This window comes from Pleurodeles waltl, chromosome 10 (assembly GCF_031143425.1).
Source record: "Pleurodeles waltl isolate 20211129_DDA chromosome 10, aPleWal1.hap1.20221129, whole genome shotgun sequence".
Lineage (NCBI taxonomy): Eukaryota > Metazoa > Chordata > Amphibia > Caudata > Salamandridae > Pleurodeles > Pleurodeles waltl.
The window spans coordinates 1,041,239,242-1,041,264,438 of record NC_090449.1 but is presented as its reverse complement, the minus strand read 5'-3'; the positions used below and the strand labels follow the sequence as shown (position 1 = coordinate 1,041,264,438).

At 47.8% G+C, this 25,197-nt stretch overlaps 1 protein-coding gene across 1 annotated transcript in view; it reads right to left on the bottom strand.

Moving 5' to 3' along the window:
• NEK10 (NIMA related kinase 10) overlaps positions 1 to 25,197 on the bottom strand; it is a 681,202-nt gene that overhangs the window by 155,003 nt on the left and 501,002 nt on the right. The window contains exon 30 of the mRNA XM_069212020.1: positions 21,801 to 21,855. Coding sequence (XP_069068121.1) covers positions 21,801 to 21,855 — 55 coding nt within the window. The remainder of the gene's footprint in view (positions 1 to 21,800; positions 21,856 to 25,197) is intronic.

The following is a 25,197-nucleotide window of genomic DNA, read 5'->3' as shown; positions in this document are numbered from 1 at the left end:
CTCTAAGATGCCCTCAGTGTGCATTTTTTAATTAATCCCACACTGGCATCAGTGTGGATTTATTGTGCTGAGAAGTTTGATACCAAACTGCCCAGTGTTCAGTGTAGCCATTATGGAACTGTGGAGTTCGTAATTGACAGACTTATGGCTACCCTGCACTTACAAAGTCTAAGGTTTGGCTTAGACACTGTAGGGGCATAGTGCTCATACAACTATGCCCCCACCTGTGGTATAGTGCACCCTGCCTTACGGCTGTAAGGCCTGCTAGAGGGGTGACTTACCTATGCCACAGACAGTGGGTTGAGGGCATAGCACTCTGAGGGGAGTGCCAGGTCGACTTAGTCATTTTCTCCCCACATGCACACACAAGCTGTGAGGCAGTGTGCATGTGCTGAGTGAGGGGTCCCCAGGGTGGCATAACACATGCTGCAGCCATTAGAGACCTTCCCTGGCCACAGGGCCCTTGGTACCAGGAGTACCAGTTACAAGGGACTTATCTGTGTGCCAGGGCTGTGCCAATTGTTGGAACAAAGGTACAGTTTAGGGAAAGAACACTGGTGCTGGGGCCTGGTTAGCAGGATCCCAGCACACTTTCAATCATAACTAGCATCAACAAAAGGAAAACAGTAAGTGGGTAACCATGCCAAGGGAGGCATTTCCCTAGAGGGGGTAAACCTGACTGCCAACCAAAGACCCCATTTCTAACAACTACCATCCAGTCTCCAGGGTCGATAGGACCTAAGCCAACGTGAGCATTATGAACTTCTTCTGAGGAAGAGACTGAGAGACTGGGCAGATGTCCTTGTCCTTTTTAGACATCAGAAAGTAGCAGGAATAACAACCACAACCTACTTCTGGCACAGGGACCCTCTCTATGGCTCCCTTGGTCAATAGAGCCATAACTTCTTCATGGAGAAATAGCAAGTGATCCTCCATCATCTGAACCTAGGATGGTGGAATGCCCGAGGGTAGTCTTGAAGGGGAGGGAGTAGCCCCTTCGGACAACTTGCAAAACCCACCTGTCTGTTGTGATGGATTCCCAGTGGGGCAGGTGATGGCGAATGCTGCCTTCAAATGGTCAGTGATGGCGCAACGGACTAGGAAGGTTCGGAGGCTGAACATGGGTGTGGTGGAATGGGTTGACCGCTGGCTCCTTAATCTAGGGAGATGTTGGAGCCCACATTCACGGGCACACAGGGGTTGAGCAGCATGTGCAGCATGGTGGCTGGAGGGAAATGGATGTGATTGGGTGCCCCTTTCGTAGCCATGAAAGGGGCGAAAAGCGGAATGAGGGGGGGTGAGGAGAAGCTGCAAGGCCAAGGGAATGAGCTGTAGCCTGGGACTTCTTAAAGCGCTAAAGCACTGAGTCCACTTTGTCTCTGAAGAGCTGGGTGCCATTGGAGGGCAGGTCCATAAGAGATTGCTGGTCCTCCCACGAAAAGCCAGATGTCCTCAACCAAGCGTGGCACCTCAGGGCCACCATTAACACAACCGATCTGCATAGTGAGTCAGTCATGTCCAGCCCACAACGAATCGTGAACTTGGTTGCATCTATCTCGTAAGCAACAGCTTGAGAGAAAATGGCCCGGGCCACCTCAGGGAGCTGTGGCAGCACCTGCGTGACCGTATCCCATAAAGTATGGGAATAGCAGCCCAAAAGGCATGTGGTTTTATGGACCGCAACTCCAGACTGGAGGAAGAGAATAGCTTCTTCCCAACATGGTCCAGTAGTTTTGATTCCCTATCTGGGGGTGTGGATAGGTATGCGCCAGAAGAGAAAGAAGCCTGGATGACCAAACTCTCAGGTGTGGGATTGTTCTGTTGACAGGAGCCCCTGTGCTGGGTTTAGACCACATCCCCAGCAGGACATCAGTGAAGGCTTCATTGAAGGGCAAAAGGGGTTCAGACATAGAAGCCCCGGGCTGAAGCACCTCAGTGAGGAGGTTAATCCTGAAAGCCACCAAAGGCAGCTCGAGTCCCAGGATCTCAGCCGCTCTTGTCACCACCATTAATTAAAGGGTCCCATCTCCGTAGCCACTGTAGGGAAAAAAGACATGCCAACGTCAGGGAGATGTCAAAACCACTGGCTTCACCCAATTCCTGAGCCCAGTCCATTTCAGGATGTTCTAGCTGGAATTCTAAAGGGTCAAGCGACCTCTCCATACTCTCACCATACCCGTACCCATAGGCCTAAGGGTCAGACTCCAACCTGGGGAGCAAAGTCCCTGTTGACGACGGAATAGGCGTTGAGTGACGTCGGTCTGGCTCAGGAATCAGTATGAGATTAATGTCGACCATGAGCCCGACCGGCGTTGAAAGTGATGATCCCTTACCGGTATCGGGGAAGGTTGTAGTGGCACGACCAATCTTGGCACGGACCCGATAACAGATCCTGGGCTGCCCTCCGGAGCTGAGACCGAAGCTGCTGGTGCAGAACCCGAGGGGGCACCCTCCAACCCTACAGGGCCCGAAGGCATCACAGGCGAGTCGGACTGCCCAAAAATAAGCTGCTTGGCCTCATAAAACTCTCTGAGTTGGGCAGTGGTGGCGCTGGCTCCCGGAAACTCAGGTAGACACAGAGCGAACCCAGAAACAGGCTCCGATGATGGAGGTCGAGAGGGTTGACGCTCCTACCACGTCAACATCATCTGAGCGATGGGGTTAAGTTGAAGAACGTTTGTTCTTCTTCGACTTCTTCTTCTTATCTGAAAGTCCCAACAATTTGGAGTAGGACGAGTGGTGATGGCTCCGTGACTGGTCTTTTGACCTTCTTCTCAAACGAGACCAGGAGCGATGTGGAGCCAAGCACCAGGCCACCATGAGCATTGGGAACCACTCCCTCAAAGCCTTCGGGTTCATGGCCCGCCACTTTGAGCACAACTTTGGGTCGTGGTCCAGACACCATAAGCACACGAGGTGCAGATCCGTCACCGACATCATGCGGTGACAGGAGTCACATGGCTTGAATATTGTCTTGCGGGAAGCCATCTTGACGCACCAAGTAGGTAAAAAGAATTCAACAAAAAGTCAGTCAAACAGCAACTGAGGGTAGCTCTTCTCTGGATCTGTGCGCAGGCTGGCACAGAAAGAAAAGAACTGATGTCAAGGCACTGAGGTGGCACCTATATACGACTGCAATGTCATCACAGTGACCACAACGCCAACAACGGACACAGAGTCCGTCAACGCTACCTGACGGCGCACAAGGATACTGCTTAAAGAAAAAACTCTGGATACAGTCTGGCGCCTGGGTGAAATTCTAAGGTAAGGAATCTGCAAATAGACGTCTCTATCAGATACACTGATTGGTCCACTGAGTGAGGCTTCTGCTACCAACTTTATTATACCAGCTTTGTTGAGATGTTTGAGAAAGGCAAGCTATCAACCATGACCGAAAAAACAACACTTGGCAGGAGTTAAAGAATGTTTGTAATTCAAAACATTATCCATAACCCAAAAAATTGTGCATGGATAAAAACGTGCTAACTCAAAAATATTCTAATAGTACAAGATGAGATTTCTAATGTGCTCCTTCCACTAAATATGGTCACCGAACCATTGTTCCAAACATTTGTGTGAAAATGAGATTCCTGAGTGTAACTGTCAGCGACAGGACACAGAAGATCTATTAAGCTGCGTTCTTGTCCGCCAAAGGAATGTACATTTTATCCCAGTAGCAAGTTTATAAATTGTAGACACATGTTTTTAAAAAAAATAAACACTTGTAATGAAAAGCATTGCTGAGCGAGTGCGGCCTTGGAACCTCCAATGCGTACAACTGTTGACATCTCGCGTCCTCTGCAGAGGCGAACAGATCTAACCAAGGTTCTCCCCACTGCTGAAAGAGACCTTGCACCGCCTCTGGACGGAGACGCCACTCGTGATCCACTAGGCATTGACAGCTGAGTTTGTCTGCCCTGGTATTCAGAGAAACTCCCAGGTGTTGAACCACCAGGGTTATGCCCTGCTGTTACAGCCATGTCCAGAGATGCAGGGCCTCTTGACAAAGGGTCCATGACGCCACCCCGTCCTGCCGGTTGCAGTTACACAAGGCGGTGGTGTTGTTCGTAAACACCGGCACTAACTTCCCTTTGAGAGAGGGAAGAAATACTTTCGACACCAGTCAGATCGCCCTGAGCTCCAACATGATGTGGAGTTTGGTTTCCGCCAGAGACCAAAGTCCTCTGATCTCCACCTCTCCCAGATGCCCGACCCATCCCAGGAGTGACATGCCTGTTACTACTGTGAGGTCTGGTTGGGAAAGGGAGAAGTGTCTGCCTCTGACCCAATCGCGGTTCGTAATCCACCACTGCAGGGCCCTCCAGGATCTGGACCATGTCAGAGAGATTTCCCAGATGCTGCGCCCACTGGAACTTCATGTCCCACTGCAGAGCCCACATACGCCATGTGGCATATTTTACTAGCAGGATGCAGGAGTTCATGAGGCCCAGCAGCCTCAGAGTCAGTTTCACCGAAACCCAGGACAGAGGCCGAAACATCATATAATAGTCTGAATATCCTGGAGTCGCTGCTCAGGAGGATAAGCCCAAAATTGCACTGTGTCCAGAACATATGCTATGTACAAGAGCGTCTGAGGAATCAAGTGTGACTTCTGCATGTTTAGAGTGAACCCCAGTGAATGCAGGAGGTTTGCCATAATCTGGAGGTGGGCGACGACAGCCTGGGGCGAATCTGTCTTCAACAGTCAGTCGTCGATGTAGGAAAAGACTGGCGAACATCCAAGGGATGCTGGTAAGGCCAACTGACAGTAAGGTGAGTTGAACGTGTGCATGGTCAACCTTGAACCATAGGTACCGCCTGTGGGCTGGCAGAATATGGTTATGAAAATACACATCCAGTAACTCCAGCGCTACCAACCATTCTTCTAGGTCTAGAGGCAGGCAACACTTGAGCCAACTTGAGATCTTGAACTTTTGCTTTTCAAGGAAGAGATTTACATTCCGCAAGTCTAGAATAGGGCAGAGACGCTTGTTCTTTTTGGGTATCAGAAAGTAGTGGGAATAGCAACCACTGACTATTTCTTGATATAGGGATGTTTTTCATGGTTCTCCTGGCCAAGAGAGCCGTAACTTCCTCTTGGAGCAGAGAAAAATGATTCTCCACCAGCCGTTAAAAGGTTGGTGGGAAAGGAGGAGAAAAAGACTGAAAAAGCAGGGTATATCCCTTTCTGATGATCAGCAGTACCCATGCATCAGATGTTGTAGACTTCCAGTGGAGAAGATGATGATGTATTCTCCCTCCAACTGGGCAAGCATGGTCTTGCAGAACCAAACTAGGCGGCTTTGAGACTACAGCTGCCGGGGGTTGTGTGGTAGATGACTTCTGGCCAATTGACCCTCTAGGTCTGAAGACACCACGTCCTCGCAAACCCTGGGATAGCTGCGTAGGACGGTGGTTGGCATAGGGCTGACAAGGTGCCATGCGCCTTCCGTAGCCATGAAAGGGGCAAAAGGGAGATGGTGGACGAGGGGTTGAAGAAAGATTCAAGGTCTGGGCTGTAGCCCAAGAGTCCTTAAAGTGCTCCAGCGCCGAGTGTGCCGCTTGCCAAACAAGCAAGTGCCATCAAAGTGCCTTCAAAGGCCATGTCCATCACATTTGCTTGGACATCCCGAGAAACCAGATGTCCTCAGTCAGTTGTGACACCTTAAGACCACTGTTGATGCAACCGCTCAGCCCAGCGAGTCAGTCATGTCTAAACTACACCAGATGGTGAACTTAGCTGCGTCTCTCCTGTCTTTTACTGCTTGGAAGAGTATGCCCCGGGCCTCCTCCGGGCCCTAACGCAGCACTTGCACAACAGTGTCCTAAATGGTGTGAGAGAAACAGCCCAACGAGGTGTTCACCGACCTCAGTGCCAGGCTTGCGGAAGAAAACAACATCTTCCAAAGACAATCCAGCATCTTAGATTACCTATCTGGGGGAGCAGAAGGGAATTTGCTTTGGGAAGTAGAGGTTTGGACAACCAAGCTCTACGGGTTGGGTGTTAGCTGAGAAAGCTAGGGTCACGCAGAGCTAAACGATGGCAGCGTACTCTAATTCGAAGGAGTCCCTGTGCCAGGCTTGGACCATGTGCCTAGCAGGACATCTGTAAGTGCTTCATTGAAGGGGAAATGGGGCTCAGGTGAGGAAACCTGTGGTGTAAGCACCTCTGTCAAGATGTTCATCTTGACCACCACTAAGGGCAGCTCGAGGGCAAGGACCTCCGCTGCCCTGCGCACCACCATTGCATATGATGTTCCCTCCTCCTTAGCCACAGTTGGGGGAGAGAGCAAACTTGTATAATGTGAGGTATCCAGACCACTGGCCTCTCCCAGCTCCTCATACCAGTCAATAGGTGCTGGTAACTGGCTTTCCAAAGGATCCAGTGACCCCTCCCACTCTTCACTCATGCCTGGGTGTAAAAAATACCATTCAGGCAGGCTGAAGCTGCTGGCATGGATACGGTCGAAGTCTCCCACAACCCCTTGGGGATGGCAGGTGAGCCAGAGGGGTCAGCCCGCTCAAATATGCAGCACATGTCCTCGCAGATCTCCCATATCTGAGTGGGTGTCGATCCAGCTCCCAGAAAGGGTGCAGTGATATAGAATGCTGCACATTCCTAGGGTGGTCATAGAGTGCATGTGGCAGTGCAGTACTGTAGAATGTAATGCCTGTAAGGAAATGCCTCCTTGGCATGATTACCCCTTAACTTTTTTGCCTTTGCTGATGTAAGCTATGATTTGAAAGTGTGCTGGGACCCTGCTAACCAGGCCCCAGCACCAGTGTTCTTTCCCTAAACTGTACCTTTGTCTCCACAATTGGCACAACCCTGGCACTCAGGTAAGTCCCTTGTAACTGGTACCCCTGGTACCAAGGGCCCTGATGCCAGGGAAGGTCTCTAAGGGCTGCAGCATGTCTGATGTCACCCTAGGGACCCCTCATTCAGCACATGCACACTGCTTCACAGCTTGTGTGTGCTGGTGGGGAGAAAATGACTAAGTCGACAGGGAACTCCCCTCAGAGTGCCATGCCAACCTCACACTGCCTGTGGCATAGGTAAGTCACCCCTCTAGCAGGCCTTACAGCCTTAATGCAGGGTGCACTATACCACAGGTGAGGGCATATGTGCATGAGCACTATGCCCCCACAGTGTCTAAGCAAAACCTTAGACATTGTAAGTGCAGGGTAGCCATAAGAGTATATGGTCTGGGAGTTTGTCAAACACGAACTCCACAGTTCCATAATGGCTACACTGAAAACTGGGAAGTTTGGTATCAAACTTCTCAGCACAATAAATGCACACTGATGCCAGTGTGCAATTTATTGTAATATACACCCAAAGGGCATCTTAGAGATGTCCCCTGAAAACATACCCGACTTCTAGTGTAGGCTGACCAGTTCCTCCCAGCCTGCCACACACCAGACATGTTGCTGGTCACATGGGGAGAGTGCCTTTGTCACTCTGTGGCCAGGAACAAAGCCTGTACTGGGTGGAGGTGCTTCTCACCTCCCCCTGCAGGAACTGTAACACCTGACGGTGAGCCTAAAAGGCTCACCCCTTTTGTTACAGCACCCCAGGGCATCCCAGGTAGTGGAGATGCCCGCCCCTCCGGCCACTGCCCCCACTTTTAGCGGCAAGGCTGGAGGAGATAATGAGAAAAACAAGGAGGAGTCACCCACCAGTCAGGACAGCCCCTAAGGTGTCATGAGCTGAGGTGACCCCTGCCTTGAGAAATCCTCCATCTTGAGTTTGGAGGATTACCCCAATAGGATTAGGGATGTGCCCCCCTTCCCACAGGGAGGAAGCAAAAAGAGGGTGTAGCCACCCTCAAGGACAGTAGCCATTGGCTACTGCCCTCTCAAACCTAAACACACCCCTAAATTCAGTATTTAGGGGCTTCCCAGATCCCAGGAAATCAGATTCCTGCAACCTGAAGAAACAAGGACTGCTGACCTACAAGCCTGCAGAGAAGGAGGAAGACAACAACTAATTTGGCCCCAGCCCTACCGGCCTGTCTCCAACTTCGAAAACCTGCTCCAGCGACGCATCCGACAGGGACCAGTGACCTCTGAAGCCTCGGAGGACTGCCCGGGACTAAAGGACCAAGAAACTCCCGTGAACAGCAGCCCTGTTCAAAACCAGCTACTTATTTGCAAACAAAGAAGCAACTTCCAAAGACTTCACGTTTCCCGCCGGAAGCGTGAGACTTCACACTCTGCACCTGACGCCCCTGGCTCGAGATCCAGAGAACAAACACCTCAGGAAGGATGCCCCGGTGACTGCGAGCCTGTGAGTAACCAGAGACGACCCCCCCTGAGCCCCCACAGCGACACCTGCAGAGAGAATCCAGAGACTCCCCCTGACCGCGACTGCTTGTAACAAGGGACCCGACGCCTGGAACCAACACTGCACCCGCAGCCCCCAGGACCTGAAGGAACCGAACTTCGACGCCGGAGTGACCCCCAGGTGACCCTCTGCCTAGCCCAAGTGGTGGCTACCCCAAGGAGCCCCCCCTGTGCCTGCCTGCACCGCTAAAGTGACCCCCGGGTCCCTCCATTGTTTCCTACCTGAAACCCGACGCCTGCTTTGCTCACTGCACCCGGCTGCCCCTGTGCCCCTCAGGGTGTACTTTGTGTGCCTTCTCGTGTCACTCCCGGTGCTCTACAAAATCCCCCTGGTCTGCCCCCCAAGGACGCAGGTACTTACCTGCTGGCAGACTGGAACCGGAGCACCCCTGTTCCCCATAGGCGCCTATGTGTTTTGGGCACCTCTTTGACCTCGGCACCTGACCAGCCCTGAGCTGCTGGTGTGGTAACTTTGGGGTTGCCTTGAACCCCCATCGGTGGGCTGCCTATGCCCCAAACTTGAGACTTGTAAGTGCTTTACTTACCCCAAAACTAACCTTTACTTACCTCCCCCAGGAACTGTTGATTTTTGCACTGGGTCCACTTTGAAAATAGCTTTTTGCCATTTTTGCAAAGACTGTATGTGATGTTGCTTTCATTCAAAGATCCTAAAGTATCTAAGTGAAGTACCTTACATTTAAAGTATTAACTGTACATTTTGAACCTGTGGTTCTTAAAATAAACTAAGAAAATATATTTTTCAATATAAAAACCTATTGGCCTGGAGTAAGTCTTTGAGTGTGTGTTCCTCATTTATTGCCTGCGTGTGTACAACAAATGCTTAACACTACCCTCTTATAAGCCTACTGCTCGACCACACTACCACAAAATAGAGCATTAGAATTATCTACTTTTGCCACTATCTTACCTCTAAGGGGAACCCTTGGACTCTGTGCACACTATTTCTTACTTTGAAATAGTATATACAGAGCCAGCTTCCTGCAATGCCCTGCTAGGGATTTCACAAGTCAGTGGGTGGTCAGAGTGCAGGAGGGTGGTTCTTCAGTAGTGTCAAATGTAGTGCAGTGCTCGAGTGGTCAGAGATGGGGGGGGTGGAAGTGCAGTGCTCTGAAATGTGTATACATTGGAATGGCAGTGCTAGTGTAGCAATGTACGAAAGGGAGTTACCAATGTGGCGGTATAAGTGCTTGTGTGGTGGTGGTAGTGTTATTAGGGGCTGGTAGGTTAATGGTGATAGATGCTGCAGTTTTAGGGCGGCTTCTATTCCTTACGTGTTACACTTAAAACAGAAACTTCATCGTAAGCAGTTGAACAAAAACCCTCATGTAATGCGAGGATCACACGTTGCATCAGCCTAGAGTGAGAAGCCTTTCCGGTCCTGCATTATAATGGAAAAGGCATAATCAAAAGTACTGCATGCAAATGCATTTGAGACTCTGCTCTCCCTTTAAATGCTAGCTCGAACCTTGACATTCTGAAGTTTTGGAGACACATGGAAACGAGTCGAGCAAAAACCAATTATGCTTGGATTAGAAAGGAGCGGCTTCCCACAGCCGCCTGGTGGAGTTACTGCTTCTAGCACATCAGAAATGAGTCACATGAAACGAATGCCTGACTCTGTGATGGAGTGATGAGGAACACTGAAGCCTACATTAGAGCTGTGGAACCAATAAAAGGGTCCTTCTAGGGTTCTTCAGAGGGACCCCCCTCTGTGAAAGTTCTTCCTAATCGAGCCTGAAAACGAAGAACAGCCCTTAAACATACTCCAAACCCAGTAGGAGAGATGCAGTTGCCTACCAGGGCTCACTTCGCCTTCCCCCTCCCACCACACTCACAATTGTTTAAATTAAATACGTTGAAATGGGGAAAAAGCTGCAAGGTTGGACTGCGCTGTCCACTATCCCGTGCTGAAGAGCACTGAAAATTAACCACGGGCGTGATCAAACGTTCTGCCCCATGGGGAACGGTGTCAGAAAACGTGCAGACGTTCCTACTGTTCAGGAGGATCACATCCGGTGGCCTGAAGGTCAGGGCTGACTATTTTGGAACTGGGAAAGTTAGTTCGAGTCCTATCGTCGGCTCAATATCCTGGGATTCTGAGCGAATCACCCTGAGTCTAGAAAACGAATCCTGCCCTGTGCAATATAGTCTGATGCCTATACATAGCGCTCTAATGCCCTTGAGTCAAGATCACGCTATACAAAACTGAAAAAGACACAGAAAACGTCCCTTACGGTTACACGACTGAACCTTTCTTAAACTCCAGAACAATTGAAGGGACTACAATACGGGGCACCAGACACTTAACTCGATCTGTAGGCACTGGAACGCTTTACACCGGCACCAGTTACACTACACAAATACCTATTGGTATCTACATATATTTATGGACACGGGAAGATTGAGTGATTTGCCCAGAATCACAGAAGGTTGGGCCGATGCCAAGACTCGAACCTGGTTCCCCAGTGCCAAAGTCGGCAGGTCTGGCGTTACGCCACATCCTCTCCGAAATCACAGCATCCAAACACTGCCATAAGACTCATAGGCTGAAAGATCCTCATATAAGGCCATCTCATTTACGAAACCTAAGAGCGCCCATGCCTGGCAGGGCATGCTGTTTTAACAGACGTGTCCGATTTAACATTTCAGTGGAGATACACATAGGCAGGCCCATAAAGCCAATGGAGTGATCCATCAGGGAAAGGAAACAAGTAACCAAAGGCTAACAACATAATTAGAAAATTACACATTTACCTAGAAAGACTTTCTGAATGAAAATCTCAGGAGCTTCGCCATGTCTGACTTAGTGGCTGGAAACATATAGACCGATTACAACAGAGGGCTAGGTGTGGTTGGCATGGACACACTGAGGGTTCTAAGAGGAATTGTGATGTCACTCTGACCACCCTGGCAACCCTTGAGATACTCATTTTAGCTCTGTTTCCTACACCTAGATTGGCAGAGAGAACTGCTCACAGGCGATAGTGCGCTTTACAAATACACATAACATAGAAAAGTATGGGAGGCGGGTGCCGCAGACAGTACTTGGGGTACAGCATTGCCTTCTGGGGCAGAATCAAAAAACATCCCCTATATCACAACTGAACTGAAGATCTGACACTCCATGTAATACCACTGTAAGTGGCCTGTGGTTATAAGTGTCCTATTTAAGTTTGACATGTTTATTAGTATTTGCATAGCACTTAAACCCTTGAAATGGACAATGTGTGGGAACAGCACTTGAAGTTACTGCACATCACAATCAGTTTATTTGGTGGAAAAGGAGCTCCCACTGTCTGGATATGTTGTATTTAGTGTGTAATATTGTGCCTTCAGATGTTGCCGTAGAAGGAGTTATCAATTATGTAATATGTGGAATAATTAGATGTGCATAGCCAAGGCTCGAGTTGTAGTTACCTTAGGGTGCAAGCTATAGTTACTTGAGTTAACCATAACTATAACTGCTGAATTTCTATGGTTTTGAATGAGTAAATTCAGAACCTAACTATAGCATCTCTGTAGCCTTTGTTTTTTTTCCAGTGAATTTCTATGTTTTTTAGCATGCCCACACGTAAATATAACCAGCGCTATGCATGTCTTCTGCCATTCGTGGTGGGAGTTGGCTGCTAAGCCCATGGCCAGGCCCGGCGGCCAGCCCTCCTGCATGCACCCAAACCCAAGCTGTGCATGGCATTTGGCTGTGTGCAACACAAGATTGAGGCAGTGAATGTGTTTTTTTTTTTATTTTTTTATTTTTTTCAATTCTTCTCTGGGTGATTTTTTTAGCACAGGAGGGGTCTGTGTCCTATGGAGTCAGGGTACCTGTACACTGACCCCTTATGTTTTTGCACTCTTCTTTTCCCACCCTCCAGCGGATGTGACAAACAAAAAGGCGGCTGCAACTTTTCTGTCAGGTTACAGCCAGGCAATCAGGGCCAGGCTTTTCCCCCAGATCCGCAGATCTGAGTCCGGATCCACAGAGGATCCGTGTCCCTATATATCTATATTTTTTAAACTCTAATATCTTGGAAGCTACTGAATGGATGTACATAAAATAACAAAAAGCACGCTTTCTGGACCAAGAGCTAGTTTTCTGCCAAATTTGGTGTAAGTCTGTAGTTCTGTTCAAAATCCCTATTGGAAATTAATGAGAAAAATGTGTTTTAGGACCCCCCCTTTTCTTGGCCCCCACTTGACGGTTCACTGCTGAACTTTCAAGAAAGCAGCTGAACCTACTGTTGTATTAGTTTTGAAAATTTTGTGAAGATTCAAGCAGCGCCAAAGTTATTGGCAAAACAAAAACACTCTTCCTAAGGAAACTAGGTCCTAACTATAACTACCTACTGGCGACCACCAGTAGTATATATAGATATATATATATATATATTTATATTTAGACTTTTCATCCTTGGCGTGGTCTCCCTTAATGTTTTGCCTCTGTTCCCCAGGTTGTTGATGTGTGTTGGACTCTGATTTTACTGTTTTGTTACTCTTGGCACTTTACCACTGCTAACCAATGCTAAAGTGCAAGTGCTCCTTTACAAAATGTGTATGTAATTGGTTTATCCATGATTGGCACATTATATTTGGTTTACTAGTAAGTCCCTAGTAAAGTGCACTAGAGGTGCCAGGGCCAGTAAATCCAATGCTACTACTGGGCCTGCAGCACTGGTTGTGCCACCTACATAAGTAGCTCTGTAATCATGTCTCAGACCTGCCACTGCAGTGTCTGTGTGTGCAGCTTTAACTGTAAATTCAACTTGCCAAGTATACCCACTTGCCAGGCCTAAACCCTCCCTTTTCTTACATGTCAGACACCCCTTAGGTAGGCCCTAGGTAGCCCCAAGGGCAGGGTGCAGTGTATGGTTAAGGTAGGACATATAGTAATGTGTTTTATATGTCCTGACAGTGAAATATTGCTAAATCCGATTTTCTCTGTTGCAAGGCCTGTCCCTCTCATAGGTTAACATGGGGGCTACCTTTAAAACTGATTAAAGTGTAGATTCCCTTTGGGAGTGGATGGACATGTGGAGTTTGGGGTCTCTGAGCTCATAATTTAAAAATACATATTTTAGTAAAGTTGATTTTAAGTTGTGTGTTTGAAAATGCCACTTTTAGAAAGTGAGCATTTTCTTGCTTATACCATTTCTGTGACTCTGCCTGTTTGTGGATTGCCTGTCTGGGTCAGTTTGACAGTTGGGCTCGTTGCATCTCACACTAGACAGTGACACAAAGGGAGCTGGGGTGTAGCCTGCATATCCTGATGAGCCATCTGTGCTAGGAGGGAGGGGAGAATTGGTCACTCACACCTGAAAGAGCTGTGCCTGCCCTCACACAATACAGTCTCCAACCCACTGGTGAGTGTCTGGGGCCTGGCCTGGAGAAGGCAGGATTTCACATTCAAAAGAAACTTTACATTGAAGTAGGCCTACTTCAAAGGAGAAATTGGGTATAAGAAGGGCACCCAAAACCACAGAGTTTAGAAAACCCTTCTGTAAACAAGAGAAACCTCTGCCTGGAGAAGAGCTGAGGAAGAAGAGCTGCCCTGCCTGTGATTGTGCTTCGTGGAGCTATCCTGCAGTTGCTGCTTCTGTCAGAGTAAGAGGGCAAAGACTTTGTGTGCCTTCCATCTTGAGAAGCAATCTCCAAGGGCTTGATTTAGAGCTTGCCTCCTGTTGTTTGAAGTCTCAGGGACAACAAAGGCTTCTGTCTGCCACCACCTGGAGTCTCTGGAGAGACTCCTACTCTGCCCTGTGGTGCCCATCCAGCTCCTGGGATCATGAAAGGAGAAGCTGGCAGCCTAAAGACAAGGAAATCCACGCACAGAGCGCCGTGCGGGGGAAAGATCGACGCGACTCCGATCTGTGGCTGAAGAAACGACCCACCGCTGGCTCTGCAGCTGAGGAATGACGCTCGCAGGAAACGCGACCGGAGAATCGACGCATGGAGCAGAAGAAACGACGGGCAGCATAACTGACGGAGGCTGGAGATCACAACCCGCGCTGCGGGGTTTTCGGATCATCGTGCAGCTGGATTTCCGACTCAAGTACCGCTGTGCATGAAAAAACAACGCAAGGCCTGCCTGGACCCAAGAGTGCTGACCGGATCGACGCATCGCTCTCCTGCAAGGAGAAAACAAACGACAAGCCCGACCCGGCGAAAGGAGAAACGACGCACGGTCCCGCTTGTGAGTGGAATCAACACAGCGCAAGCCCTTTTTGACATGCGCTTGCCTGTGCGGGATTATTTTTGACGCGCACAAGGTACTTTTTCATGCTGACAGTGTTAGTGTGTGGCTAAAACTACTTAAAGACTCTTTTTGCATTTGTTATTGATAACTCGACTTCTGTATTGTGGATTTTTGTCGTTTTGGTCTTGTTTTGTTTAGATAAATATTTCCTATTTTTCTAAACCTGTATTGTGTCATTTTGTAGTGTTTTCATTAAGTTACTGTGTGTGATGGTACACATACTTTACACCTAGCCCTCTGAAGTTAAGCCTACTCCTCTGCCAAGCTACCCAGGGGGTAAGCAGGGGTTAGCTGAGGGTGATTCTCTTTACCCTGACTAGAGAGTGAGGGTCCTTGCTTGAACAGGGGGTAACTTGACTGTCAACCAAAGACCCCATTACCCCATTTCTGACATATATATATATATATATATATATATATATATATATATATATATATATATATATGTTCCCTGCAACAGTTGGGTGAAATTGTCAGTTAAAATATAATACTGTAAATTCAAAAGTTATAGTTATCTCAAGTAATTAGAACATGTGCCTAAAGTCGCTATAACTCCTGCCTCCGTCATGCATAGTGATGCTATCAATTATGTAATTTCAGATGCTGTAGTGGTGTTATCAATGATGTCACAGAAAATGTCATGAGTGATGTAATTTGGGAGGCAATCAGCAGTGCATGGTGGGACCATGAGTTATAGTTACTTCACGGCATGACTTATAGTTACCTGAGATAGCTAGAACTGGTGAATTTCAGTGGTTTTGTTAGTTTAAAAATGTATTTTCTATCTGATATTTTCTTCTAACTATAACGTCTCGCTCACCTTTTATTTATCAGTGACTTTCTATGTTTTTTAATGTAAAGTAACACTCTTACAATCCCTAACCATAAAGTCAATTTAACCTTTGTTTTGTAAATTAAAATCTCCACAATCACCCAAACCCCGCCGCTGTGCACTACTGACTATGACAAATAACAAGGTAAGTGGTGTCATTTTAATTAAGGATGATCTCCTGGCTTTGTCAAAAGCTCAAATTATAAAAATGTCTGGGCCTATTGGCTTTATGAAAGTGTCAACACATCAACAAAAATAAAGCAGATCTAGTTACTTTGTAAAAAAAATGAATCAATAAAAATAATTGATTTTTATCGGTAACGATATATCTGGTAGAGACATATTCTAGTTGCAGATTCCTTACTTTAGAATTTTTCCCCAAGCGCCAGACTGGATCCGAAGATCTTTTCTTCTAGCAATACCCTTGAATGTCGGTAGGTGGCATCGGTCGACTACACGGGTGTCGTTGGTGTCATGGTAGCCGTGATGACGTCGGGAGTAGTACATAGACACGTCAATTCTTTTCTTTCCGCGTCACGCTGATCGGGAGAGAGCTACTGTTGGTCTCTTTTTGAGCGAATTAGAGTGTGCAGGAGATGACTATCTGGGGTGAGTCTGTCTTTAATAGCCAATCGTCACGGTTGGGGAAGACTGAAACCCCCAACCTGCGCAGATGAGCTGCAACCACCACCATCACTTTCGTGAACACCCGAGGGGCGCTGATAAGGCCGAAGGGGAGAATGATAAATTGAAAGTGATCGTGACCTACCACGAATCGTAGGTAACATCTGTGGGCAGGCAGGATGGGAATGTGGAAATAAGCACCCTGCAAGTCCAACGCCACCATCCAGTCTCCTGGGTCCAAGGCAGACAAGACCTGAGCCAGGGTGAGCATTTTGAATGTCTCCTTCTTGAGGAAGAGATTGAGGGTCTGAAGGTCTAGGATAGGACATAAGCCCTTGTCTTTTTTGGGCACCAAAAAGTAGCAGGAATAACAACCACAACCTACTTCTGGCGCAGGGACCATCTCTATGCTTCCCTTGGCCAAAAGAGCCGCAACTTCCTGGCGGAGAAGTGCCAAATGATCCTCCAGAATACGGCTGACTGATTGAGGCATGGCTGGTGGGGCAGATTCGAAAGGGGGGGAGTAGACCCTTCGAATGAGCTCCAAAACCCACCTGTCCATTAGTAATGGACTCCCAGTGGGGCAGGTGATGGCGAATCCTGCCGCCAACTGGACCGGAGTGAGGGGATGGACTAGGATGGTTTGGAGGCTGCCGCAGGGGCAGGGGTGGACTGGGCAGACCTCTGGTTCCCTGTCCCACGCGCACGTGGGATTCTACTTCCCCGGCCATGCAGCAGCTAAACAGCATGAGTTGCACAGTGGCTAGGATGGGGACACGACAGAGAGCCCCTTCCGTGGCCACAAAAGGGGTGAAAGGCAGACTGTTGGTGACGAGGGGCAGTGGAAAGGCCGAGGGACTGAGCCGTAGCCCGGGAGTCCCTGAACCTCTCCAAAGCCGAGTCCGTCTTGTCTCCAAAGAGACAGGAGCCATCAAAGGGCATGTCAATAAAAGTCTTTTGGACATCTCCCGAAAAAACAGATGTACGTAACCAGGCGTGGCGCCTCACGGCCACCGCCATTGCAACTGATCAACCTAGACTGATTGTCTAGAGAGTCGGTCGTGTCCATCCCACATCTGATAGTGAACTTTGGCGTGTCTCTCTTATCAGTGACAGCTTGGGAGACGATAGCATGGGCCTCCTTCGGTATCTGCGGCAGAACTTGCATGACCGTATCCCACAGAGAGTAGGTACAGCGGCAAAAAGGCATGTGGTGTTCACTGACCGCAGCGCAAGACTGGAGGACGAAACCATGTCTTCCCAATCTGTTCCAGCCTTTTTGATTCTCTATCCGGGGGTGCGGAAGGGAATACACCTGAGGATGAGGATGCTTGGATGACAAGGCTCTTAAGCGTGTGGTGTTGAGACAGGAATTTAGGGTCGTTCGGGTGGGCCGATGACGGTGTGCAATAGTCCTGGTGAAAGGATCCCCTATGTTGGGTCTGGACCAAGTACCCAAAAGAACATCTGTGAGGGCTTTATTGAATGGAAGAAAAGGCTCAGATGTGGAAGCCCCTGACTGAAGCACCTCTGTCAGGAGATCAGACCTGACCTGAACAGTAGGCAGCTCAAGGCAGCCTCCCCCAGCGCCTTGAGATCCTACCGGGTGAGTAGTGCACTTAAGAAATTTGTTTGATTGATTGATTGATTGAAGGCCGAGGACCTCAGCCACCCTACTGGCCTTCATGGAATAAGTTGCTCCCTCTGCCATAGCCACGGTAGGAGGAGACAGCATGCCAGTGTCTGGAGAGGTATCCAGACCACTGGCCTCATCCAACTCCTGTGGCCAGTCCAAGTTAGGGTCATCCTGGTATTCATGAGGGTCCAGGGACCCATCCATTCCTCTGCCGAATTTGTACCCATAAGATGAAGGGTCGGAATCCAACCTTGGGTGAATAGGCCCCATTAAAGAAGGAGGCATCGTCGGCCGACGCCGGTTTGATTCCGAGTAGTCGGGTAACAGGATCAGGTCAAAGTCAATGGTGGGCACCACCTATGTCGGAAGCATCTGCAATCGAACCGACATTGGGAAAGGTCTCAATGGTACAACCAGTGCCCATGCGGATCCGAGAGTGGATCCGGAGGGGACTTCGGTGGCCGGAGCTGGAGCTGCTGGCGTGGAACACAAATAGCCCCCAGCTGAACCCCTTGAGCCCGAGGGCACTGTAGCGGGTCTGTTTGCCAAAAAATGAGGCACATGGCATCATAAAACTCCTTTAATTGGGCAGGGGTTGCCCCCGCTCCCGGAAATTCGGGGAGGCATGGAGTGGACCCAGAAGCAGGCTCCGAAGACGGAGGCCTCGAGCATCGATGCTCCTCCCGCATCACGTCAGCCGAGCAAAGGGGTGAAGTTGAAGGATGACGGGATCTCTTCACCTGGTGGCTCCATGACCGGTCTTGAGGCCTTCCCCTCGAGAGAGACCGGGGCCTACACGGAGCCCAGCAACGGGCTGCCATCAGCTTGAGGGACTGCACCCTCAAGGCCTTCGGGTGCATGGCCCGGCACTCGGAGCATGACTTTGGGTCGTGGTCGCGCTCCAGACACCATAAACAGACCTGATTTGGGTCCATCAGCGACATTATGTGTTGACATTCCATGCATAGCTTGAAACCAGTCTTCGGGGACATCACTTGATGCACCAAAAAACTCACCAAAAAGTCAACAAAAGAGTCGAATTTGGTCAAAAAGAGACCAATGGTTGCTCTCTCCAGATCAGCGCGGCGCAGAAATAAAAAGAACTGACGTCACTGCTCTGAGGCAACGTCTATGTACTACTCCCGACATCACGGCGACCACGACCCAACGTCGCGCAAGGGTATTGCTGAAGAAAAAATCTCCGTATCCAGTCTGACGCCTGGGAAAAATTATAAGATAAGGAATCTGCAACTAGAAGTCTCTATCAGATTGTATATTTCATATGCAGATTTTAACTTCACAAATTACAATGTTTAATAACAGTGATTGTCTCAAAGTATGTGCCAAGGTATTTAAAAAAGCATTAAGCAAGTCTGTGTCCTTTCAAAGTATTTTTTAGACCACAAAGCACTGCCACAACCAATCACAAGGAGTCCCAGCACTCTAGCTGAGGACCATACAGCTCCTGTTCAGAGTGCATTAAAAGTATATGGCTAAGCTACCCTGGGATCATGGATTCAATGAACCAAGGAAATTTGCTGTGTTTTTTTTAGGTCAAAGCCTACCGGACAGCGCAGCTTTCTGGTTTGCTAAAGTCATCTTGGGGACATTCGGAAAGCTGGCCTAGGAATGCATTGGGCCTGTTACTCATCATTGACTTTGTGGTTTGTAACTCACATTTGCTTGCATTCTATTTGCTGGCTTTACTTATTTTAAGCTGTCAAGCATGAGTTAGTCCATCCCATGGAGCATAGCCTGTTTAATGTATTCTTTCACAGTGCTTGCTTTCTGTAACCAGGCCTTTACATTTTGTTCTTATCTTGTCACATTTATTGTGCATTCAAACACAAGAGGTCAAATGTCAGGCTCTGACTTCTGAGGGAGCTTGGTGTTTACTTTTGTTTCTCTGACTTCAAGGTGAAAGGCGTTATCTGACTATCAGAGGGTGAGAAATGTTTTTTTTTCCCCTTTGAGTCTGTGTAAGGTTTTCTTGTCTTTTTCATTTCCTCTCTCTGCCTCTGTTGCAGCTCTTGGGTTCTGTAGTGCTGTCATAGCTTTGGGTACAGTGTGCTCTAGAAATGTATTTTACTTACTTAGTAAAGGTGTTGTTCTAGCGCTCAACAAGATTGAAATGTCTGTTATGCAAATATTTCAGAATAAATCAGAATTAGGAAAGCACACATGAAACTTTATTTTATAATTTTGAAGTGTACTGGAAACAAATATCTGAATAGAATCAAAACACATCACTTCACATGGTGATTCCCTTTCAACACATTATAGTTTATGTGCAGTATAGTTGTATCAGTGAAACTGAATGTCTCTGCAAATGTAATTGTTCTTTCAATTAAAAACATTTTGTCTGTCATGGCAGTGCATTACCACACCATGCATACTCCACTCTATGCCACTCCACTCCACGCCACTCTAAGCACATTCACTCTATGCCACTTCACGCCACTCTACTCCACACCACTACACTCTACATTACACTACTCTACATCACTCTATAACACTGTACACCACTTTACTATATGTCACTCCACTTTCCCATGCTCAAGACCACGGTACTCCCCTATATGACACTCCACTCTACCCTACTCTACACTACAACATTCCACATCACTCCACTTTATGCCACTCTACGCCACTTCACTCTAGGCCACTCTACTCCTCCCCATGACACTCACTCTATGACTCTCTATAACACTCCACGCCACTTTAATTCACTCTACGATGCTACGCCACTCCACTCTTTGACACTTTACTCCACTCACGACACTCCACTCTGACACTTTACTCCACTCACGACACTCCACTCTATGACACTTTATTCCACTCACGACACTCCACTCTATGACACTTTACTTCAATCATGACACTCCACTCTATGACACTTTACTCCACTCCACTCAATGACACTTTACTCCACTCACGATACTCCACTCTATGACACTTTACTCCACTCACGACACTCCACTCTATGACACTTTACTCCAATCACGACACTCCACTCTATGACACTTTACTCCAATCACGACACTCCACTCTATGACACTTTACTCCAATCATGACACTCCACTCTATGACACTTTACTCTAATCATGACACTCCACTCTATGACACTTTACTCCACTCCACTCAATGACACTTTACTCCACTCACGACACTCCACTCTATGACACTTTACTCCACTCACGCCACTCCACTCTATGACACTTTACTCCACTCACGCCACTCCACTCTATGACACTTTACTCCACTCACGCCACTCCACTCTATGACACTTTACTCCACTCACGACACTATACTCTATGACACTTTACTCCACTCACAACACTCCACTCTATGCTATTCCACTCTAAAACCCTTCACTTTGATTAACTCCACTCTGCTTCACTCTAGTCCACTCGATGACCCTCTGCTCCACTCTATGCCACACCACTGAACGGAGTGGCAGGGCCCCCAATGACCCCGTCAGCTCCCCAGCCAAGAACCACTGTGGTGCTGCGGGAACGGCCACTGATTTTTTTCTGTGGGTGCCACCTCTGCCCACCTGGTCCCAACCCATTATCGTTTTTTCAAGTTGGGGGGGGGGGGGGGGGCAGGGGAACCTCACTGCTCCTACCAGCTCCCCAGCCACAGTGGAGAGAGATGTGTATTATTTTACAAACACTGAAATGCAACTATCCTTTGCAGAGAGATGTGCATTATTTTAAAAACATTGAAATGCAACTGTCCTGAGAGTAGAATGCAGCTCTAAACTCGACGTGGTTTATATTTTATATACAATTGTGCCAAGCATTTTGAAAATAATGCTTTTGCTCACAGAATCAAACAGCTGACTTCATAGACTGCAACGCTGCCCAAAACAAATTGTAACTTTAAATTAGATGTACATAAAAAACAGTAATTTCCCCTCCGACATTTATGTTCAGGCAAAATAACCTGGTTCATCAGAATGCTCCAAACACGGGTGAAAAATACTGAATTTAATAACTGTGACCTTAAGCGCACTGCCAAGGAATTCACATGGCCGCTGCTGCGCCGAGCAATTACTTGGTAACTTAAACAGCGTAAATCATACATACCTTGCCCCGGGCTGGCGCTCTCCTCCAGAAGCACTGACGCTGCGTTTCACCGGACCTTGAGAAAATGAAAGGAAAAAGAGGTCAAGTCCTGATAACAGATGCATAGCAGCACTCTCCGGTGACGTCTCTACAGTAGCGATCATAGCACCACTCTCCAGTGACACCTCTAAAGTAACATCCATAGTAGCACTCTCTTGTAACATCTGTACACTGACGTCCATAGCAGCACTCTCCTCTGACATCTCTACAGTAACTATCATAGCAGCACTCTCCTCTGACATCTCTAACAGCAACGCCCACAGCAGTCACTTTAATATAACGTCTCTACAATAACGCCCATAGCAGCACTCTCCTCTGACATCTCTACAGTAACTATCATAGCAGCACTCTCCTCTGACATCTCTAACAGCAACGCCCATAGCAGTCACTTTAATGTAACGTCTCTACAGTAACGCCCATAGCAGCACTCTACTGTGACACCTCTAAAGTAACGCCCATAGCAGCACTCTACTGTGACACCTCTAAAGTAACGGCCATAGCACCACTCTCCAGTGACACCTCTAAAGTAACGTCCATAGCAGAACTCTCCTCTGACATCTCTACAGTAACTATCATAACAGCACTCTCCTCTGACATCTTTAACAGCAACGCCCACAGCAGTCACTTTAATATAACGTCTCTACAGTAACGCCCATAGCAGCACTCTCCTCTGACATCTCTACAGTAACTATCATAGCAGCACTCTCCTCTGACATCTCTAACAGCAACGCCTATAGCAGTCACTTTAATGTAACGTCTCTACAGTAACGCCCATAGCAGCACTCTCCTGTGACATCTCTACAGTAACGACCATAGCAGCACGCTCCTGCGACATCTCTACAGTAACGATCAAAGCAGCACTCTCTTGTAACATCTCTTCAGTAACGCCCATAGCAGCACTCTCCATCTGTTCAGTAACGCCCATAGCAGCACTCTCCAGTGACATCTCTAACAGCAATGCCCGTAGCAGTCACTTTACTGTAACATCTCTACAGTAACGTCCATAGCAGTCACGTTCCTGTAACCTCTACAGTAACGTCCATAGCAACACACTCCAGTGACATCTCTACAGTAACGGTCGTGGCAGCACTCTCCAGTGACATCTCTAACAGCAATGCCCGCAGCAGTCACTTTACTGTAACATCTCTACAGTAACGCCCATAGCAGCAATCTGAAGTGACATCTCTACAGTAATGCCCTTAGCAGCCACTTTCCTGCAATCTCTACAGTAACGCCCATAGCAACACTCTCCATTGACATCTCTAACAATAATGCCCGTAGCAGTCTCTTTACTGTGATCGCGACAGTAACGCAGATAGCAGCTATCTCCTGTGGCATCTCCATCGTACTGCCCATAGCAGCAACTTCACTGTAACATCAGTAGCAGTCACTCTCCTGCGACATCTACAGCAGTCACCATAGCCTAACATTCATAGCAGTCACTAGCAGTAACACTCCTCTAAAATCAGCACCCGACACTCAACTGTAACATCCACAGCAGCCACTCTCTTGTTACATTCACAGCACTCACCCACCTCTAAGATCCATAGCAGTCCCTCTCTTCTAAAATCAATAGCGGACATTTTCCTGTAACATCCTTAGCAGTCACTCTCATGCGACATCCACAGCATTCATTCTACTGTAACAGCGAGGGCAGCCACTCTCTTGAGACAGTCACAATAGTCATTTCACTGTATTACCTGTTGCAAACACTCTCCTATGACATCTGCACCAGTCACCCTACTGCAACAAAGCAGTCGCTCTCCTCTAAAATCAAGAGCAGCCACTCTCCTGTGACATCCATAGCAGTCACGTCCACAGTAGTTAGTTACTCTCCTGTCACATTACTTCTGTCAATAACTTGACCTTTGACTGAGAAGTGAATGAACGAGTGAAGAATGTGTCGTTGGTTCTACAGGGCAGGCGGGATAGATGAAAACACACACATATCAGAGAAACCAGACTTAAAAACCGAAGCAGAACTGCCGTCCACTGGCTGCATACAGAGGCCCTTACAAAGCATAAAAGTGACGTGTGCCCATGCTTGAATCAACAGCAACCACTGGAGATTGCTCAGAGTAGCAGTCTACTCCTTTGGCCATCTGAATCAACAAGCATTTGCAATGCAATGGGTCTCGCGTTTGCTCGAGCTAGAGCAATTGGCATTGTAAACTCCTAACCAGACTTTTCTTGCCACATAAGTTGAAAATGAAAAGTAAAACAGCTTCACACAACTAACCAGACTTTTCTTGACATATAAACTGAAAAGTAAAAGTTTCACATAAGCAAGCTGACGGCCGCCATCAGCGCAAAGCAGACACACAAAGGGAAATAAAAGTTCACTCGTAGTGAAACCTATCGGCAAAAGTGCAATTGTCCTTGTAACCGGCAAAAGTACAATTATCCATGTAACCGGCAAAAGTACAATTATCCCTGTAACTGGCAAAAGTGCAATTACCTACGTAACAGGATCGATCTCATGCAAAGCGCTCGACTTCTGCCCAGCGAGATCGCACTGCGAAAAAAGAGAAAAAGTAGTCCAGAATCTGGACGGAAAACATAGTGCCTCGTATGTTTTCAGTACATGGTCAGTGCGCTTGAGGAGGGCTAAACACCAGAAAAGGTATGATGTATGCATGCCTTTTACTAATAAAAGCAAGCAGATTTTAAAAGGCAAGCCCGTGAACCAATGAAAGACTGACGTGACATGGGTGTGGTTTGAAGCCCAAAGAGAGATTACAACACAGGACGGAGCGCTTTGCGCTGGCCCCTAAAAAGGAGAAATTTTAATTACACCAAGTGATTGGAGTAATTTCAGTAATTTACACATTACTCTTGTGATGCAAAATTACCAAACCTACGTGATTACTCCAGCTGGAGTAATTAACAGTACTGTGGTGAATACATTCTCGACAGGAGCGAAGAAACAGAGAGAGTGGCTGCTGGCTACTACTGTTGGTCTCTTGTGGCATTTATTGCTATTTTCTTAGTACCCAATGTATCCTCAAGCCCATTTTCGACGAAAATAGTGCTAAATGCTGGATTTCCCTTCTCACACAATTAAGCATAATTATGTGTAATGTTTGGAAATTATGCCAGAAAAAAGTACGCCAGTTATGCCCCCTCCCCCCCAATGAAAACCACCCAAAAGGATTATCCTTCCCGATCTGCTCGGCTGAGGTTCTGCTGAATGGGAACACAAACACATCGAGACTCATTTCGAGCTAAACAATGATGGCATCAAAGGCTGCAATGGGGAATTCCCTGTGGGTAAGACTGACTGAAACATTCCCGTCCATCACGGCTTGCCCTTTCGGAGACACAGCAAGAGGATCCTGTCAAAAAGTACATGGTTTGC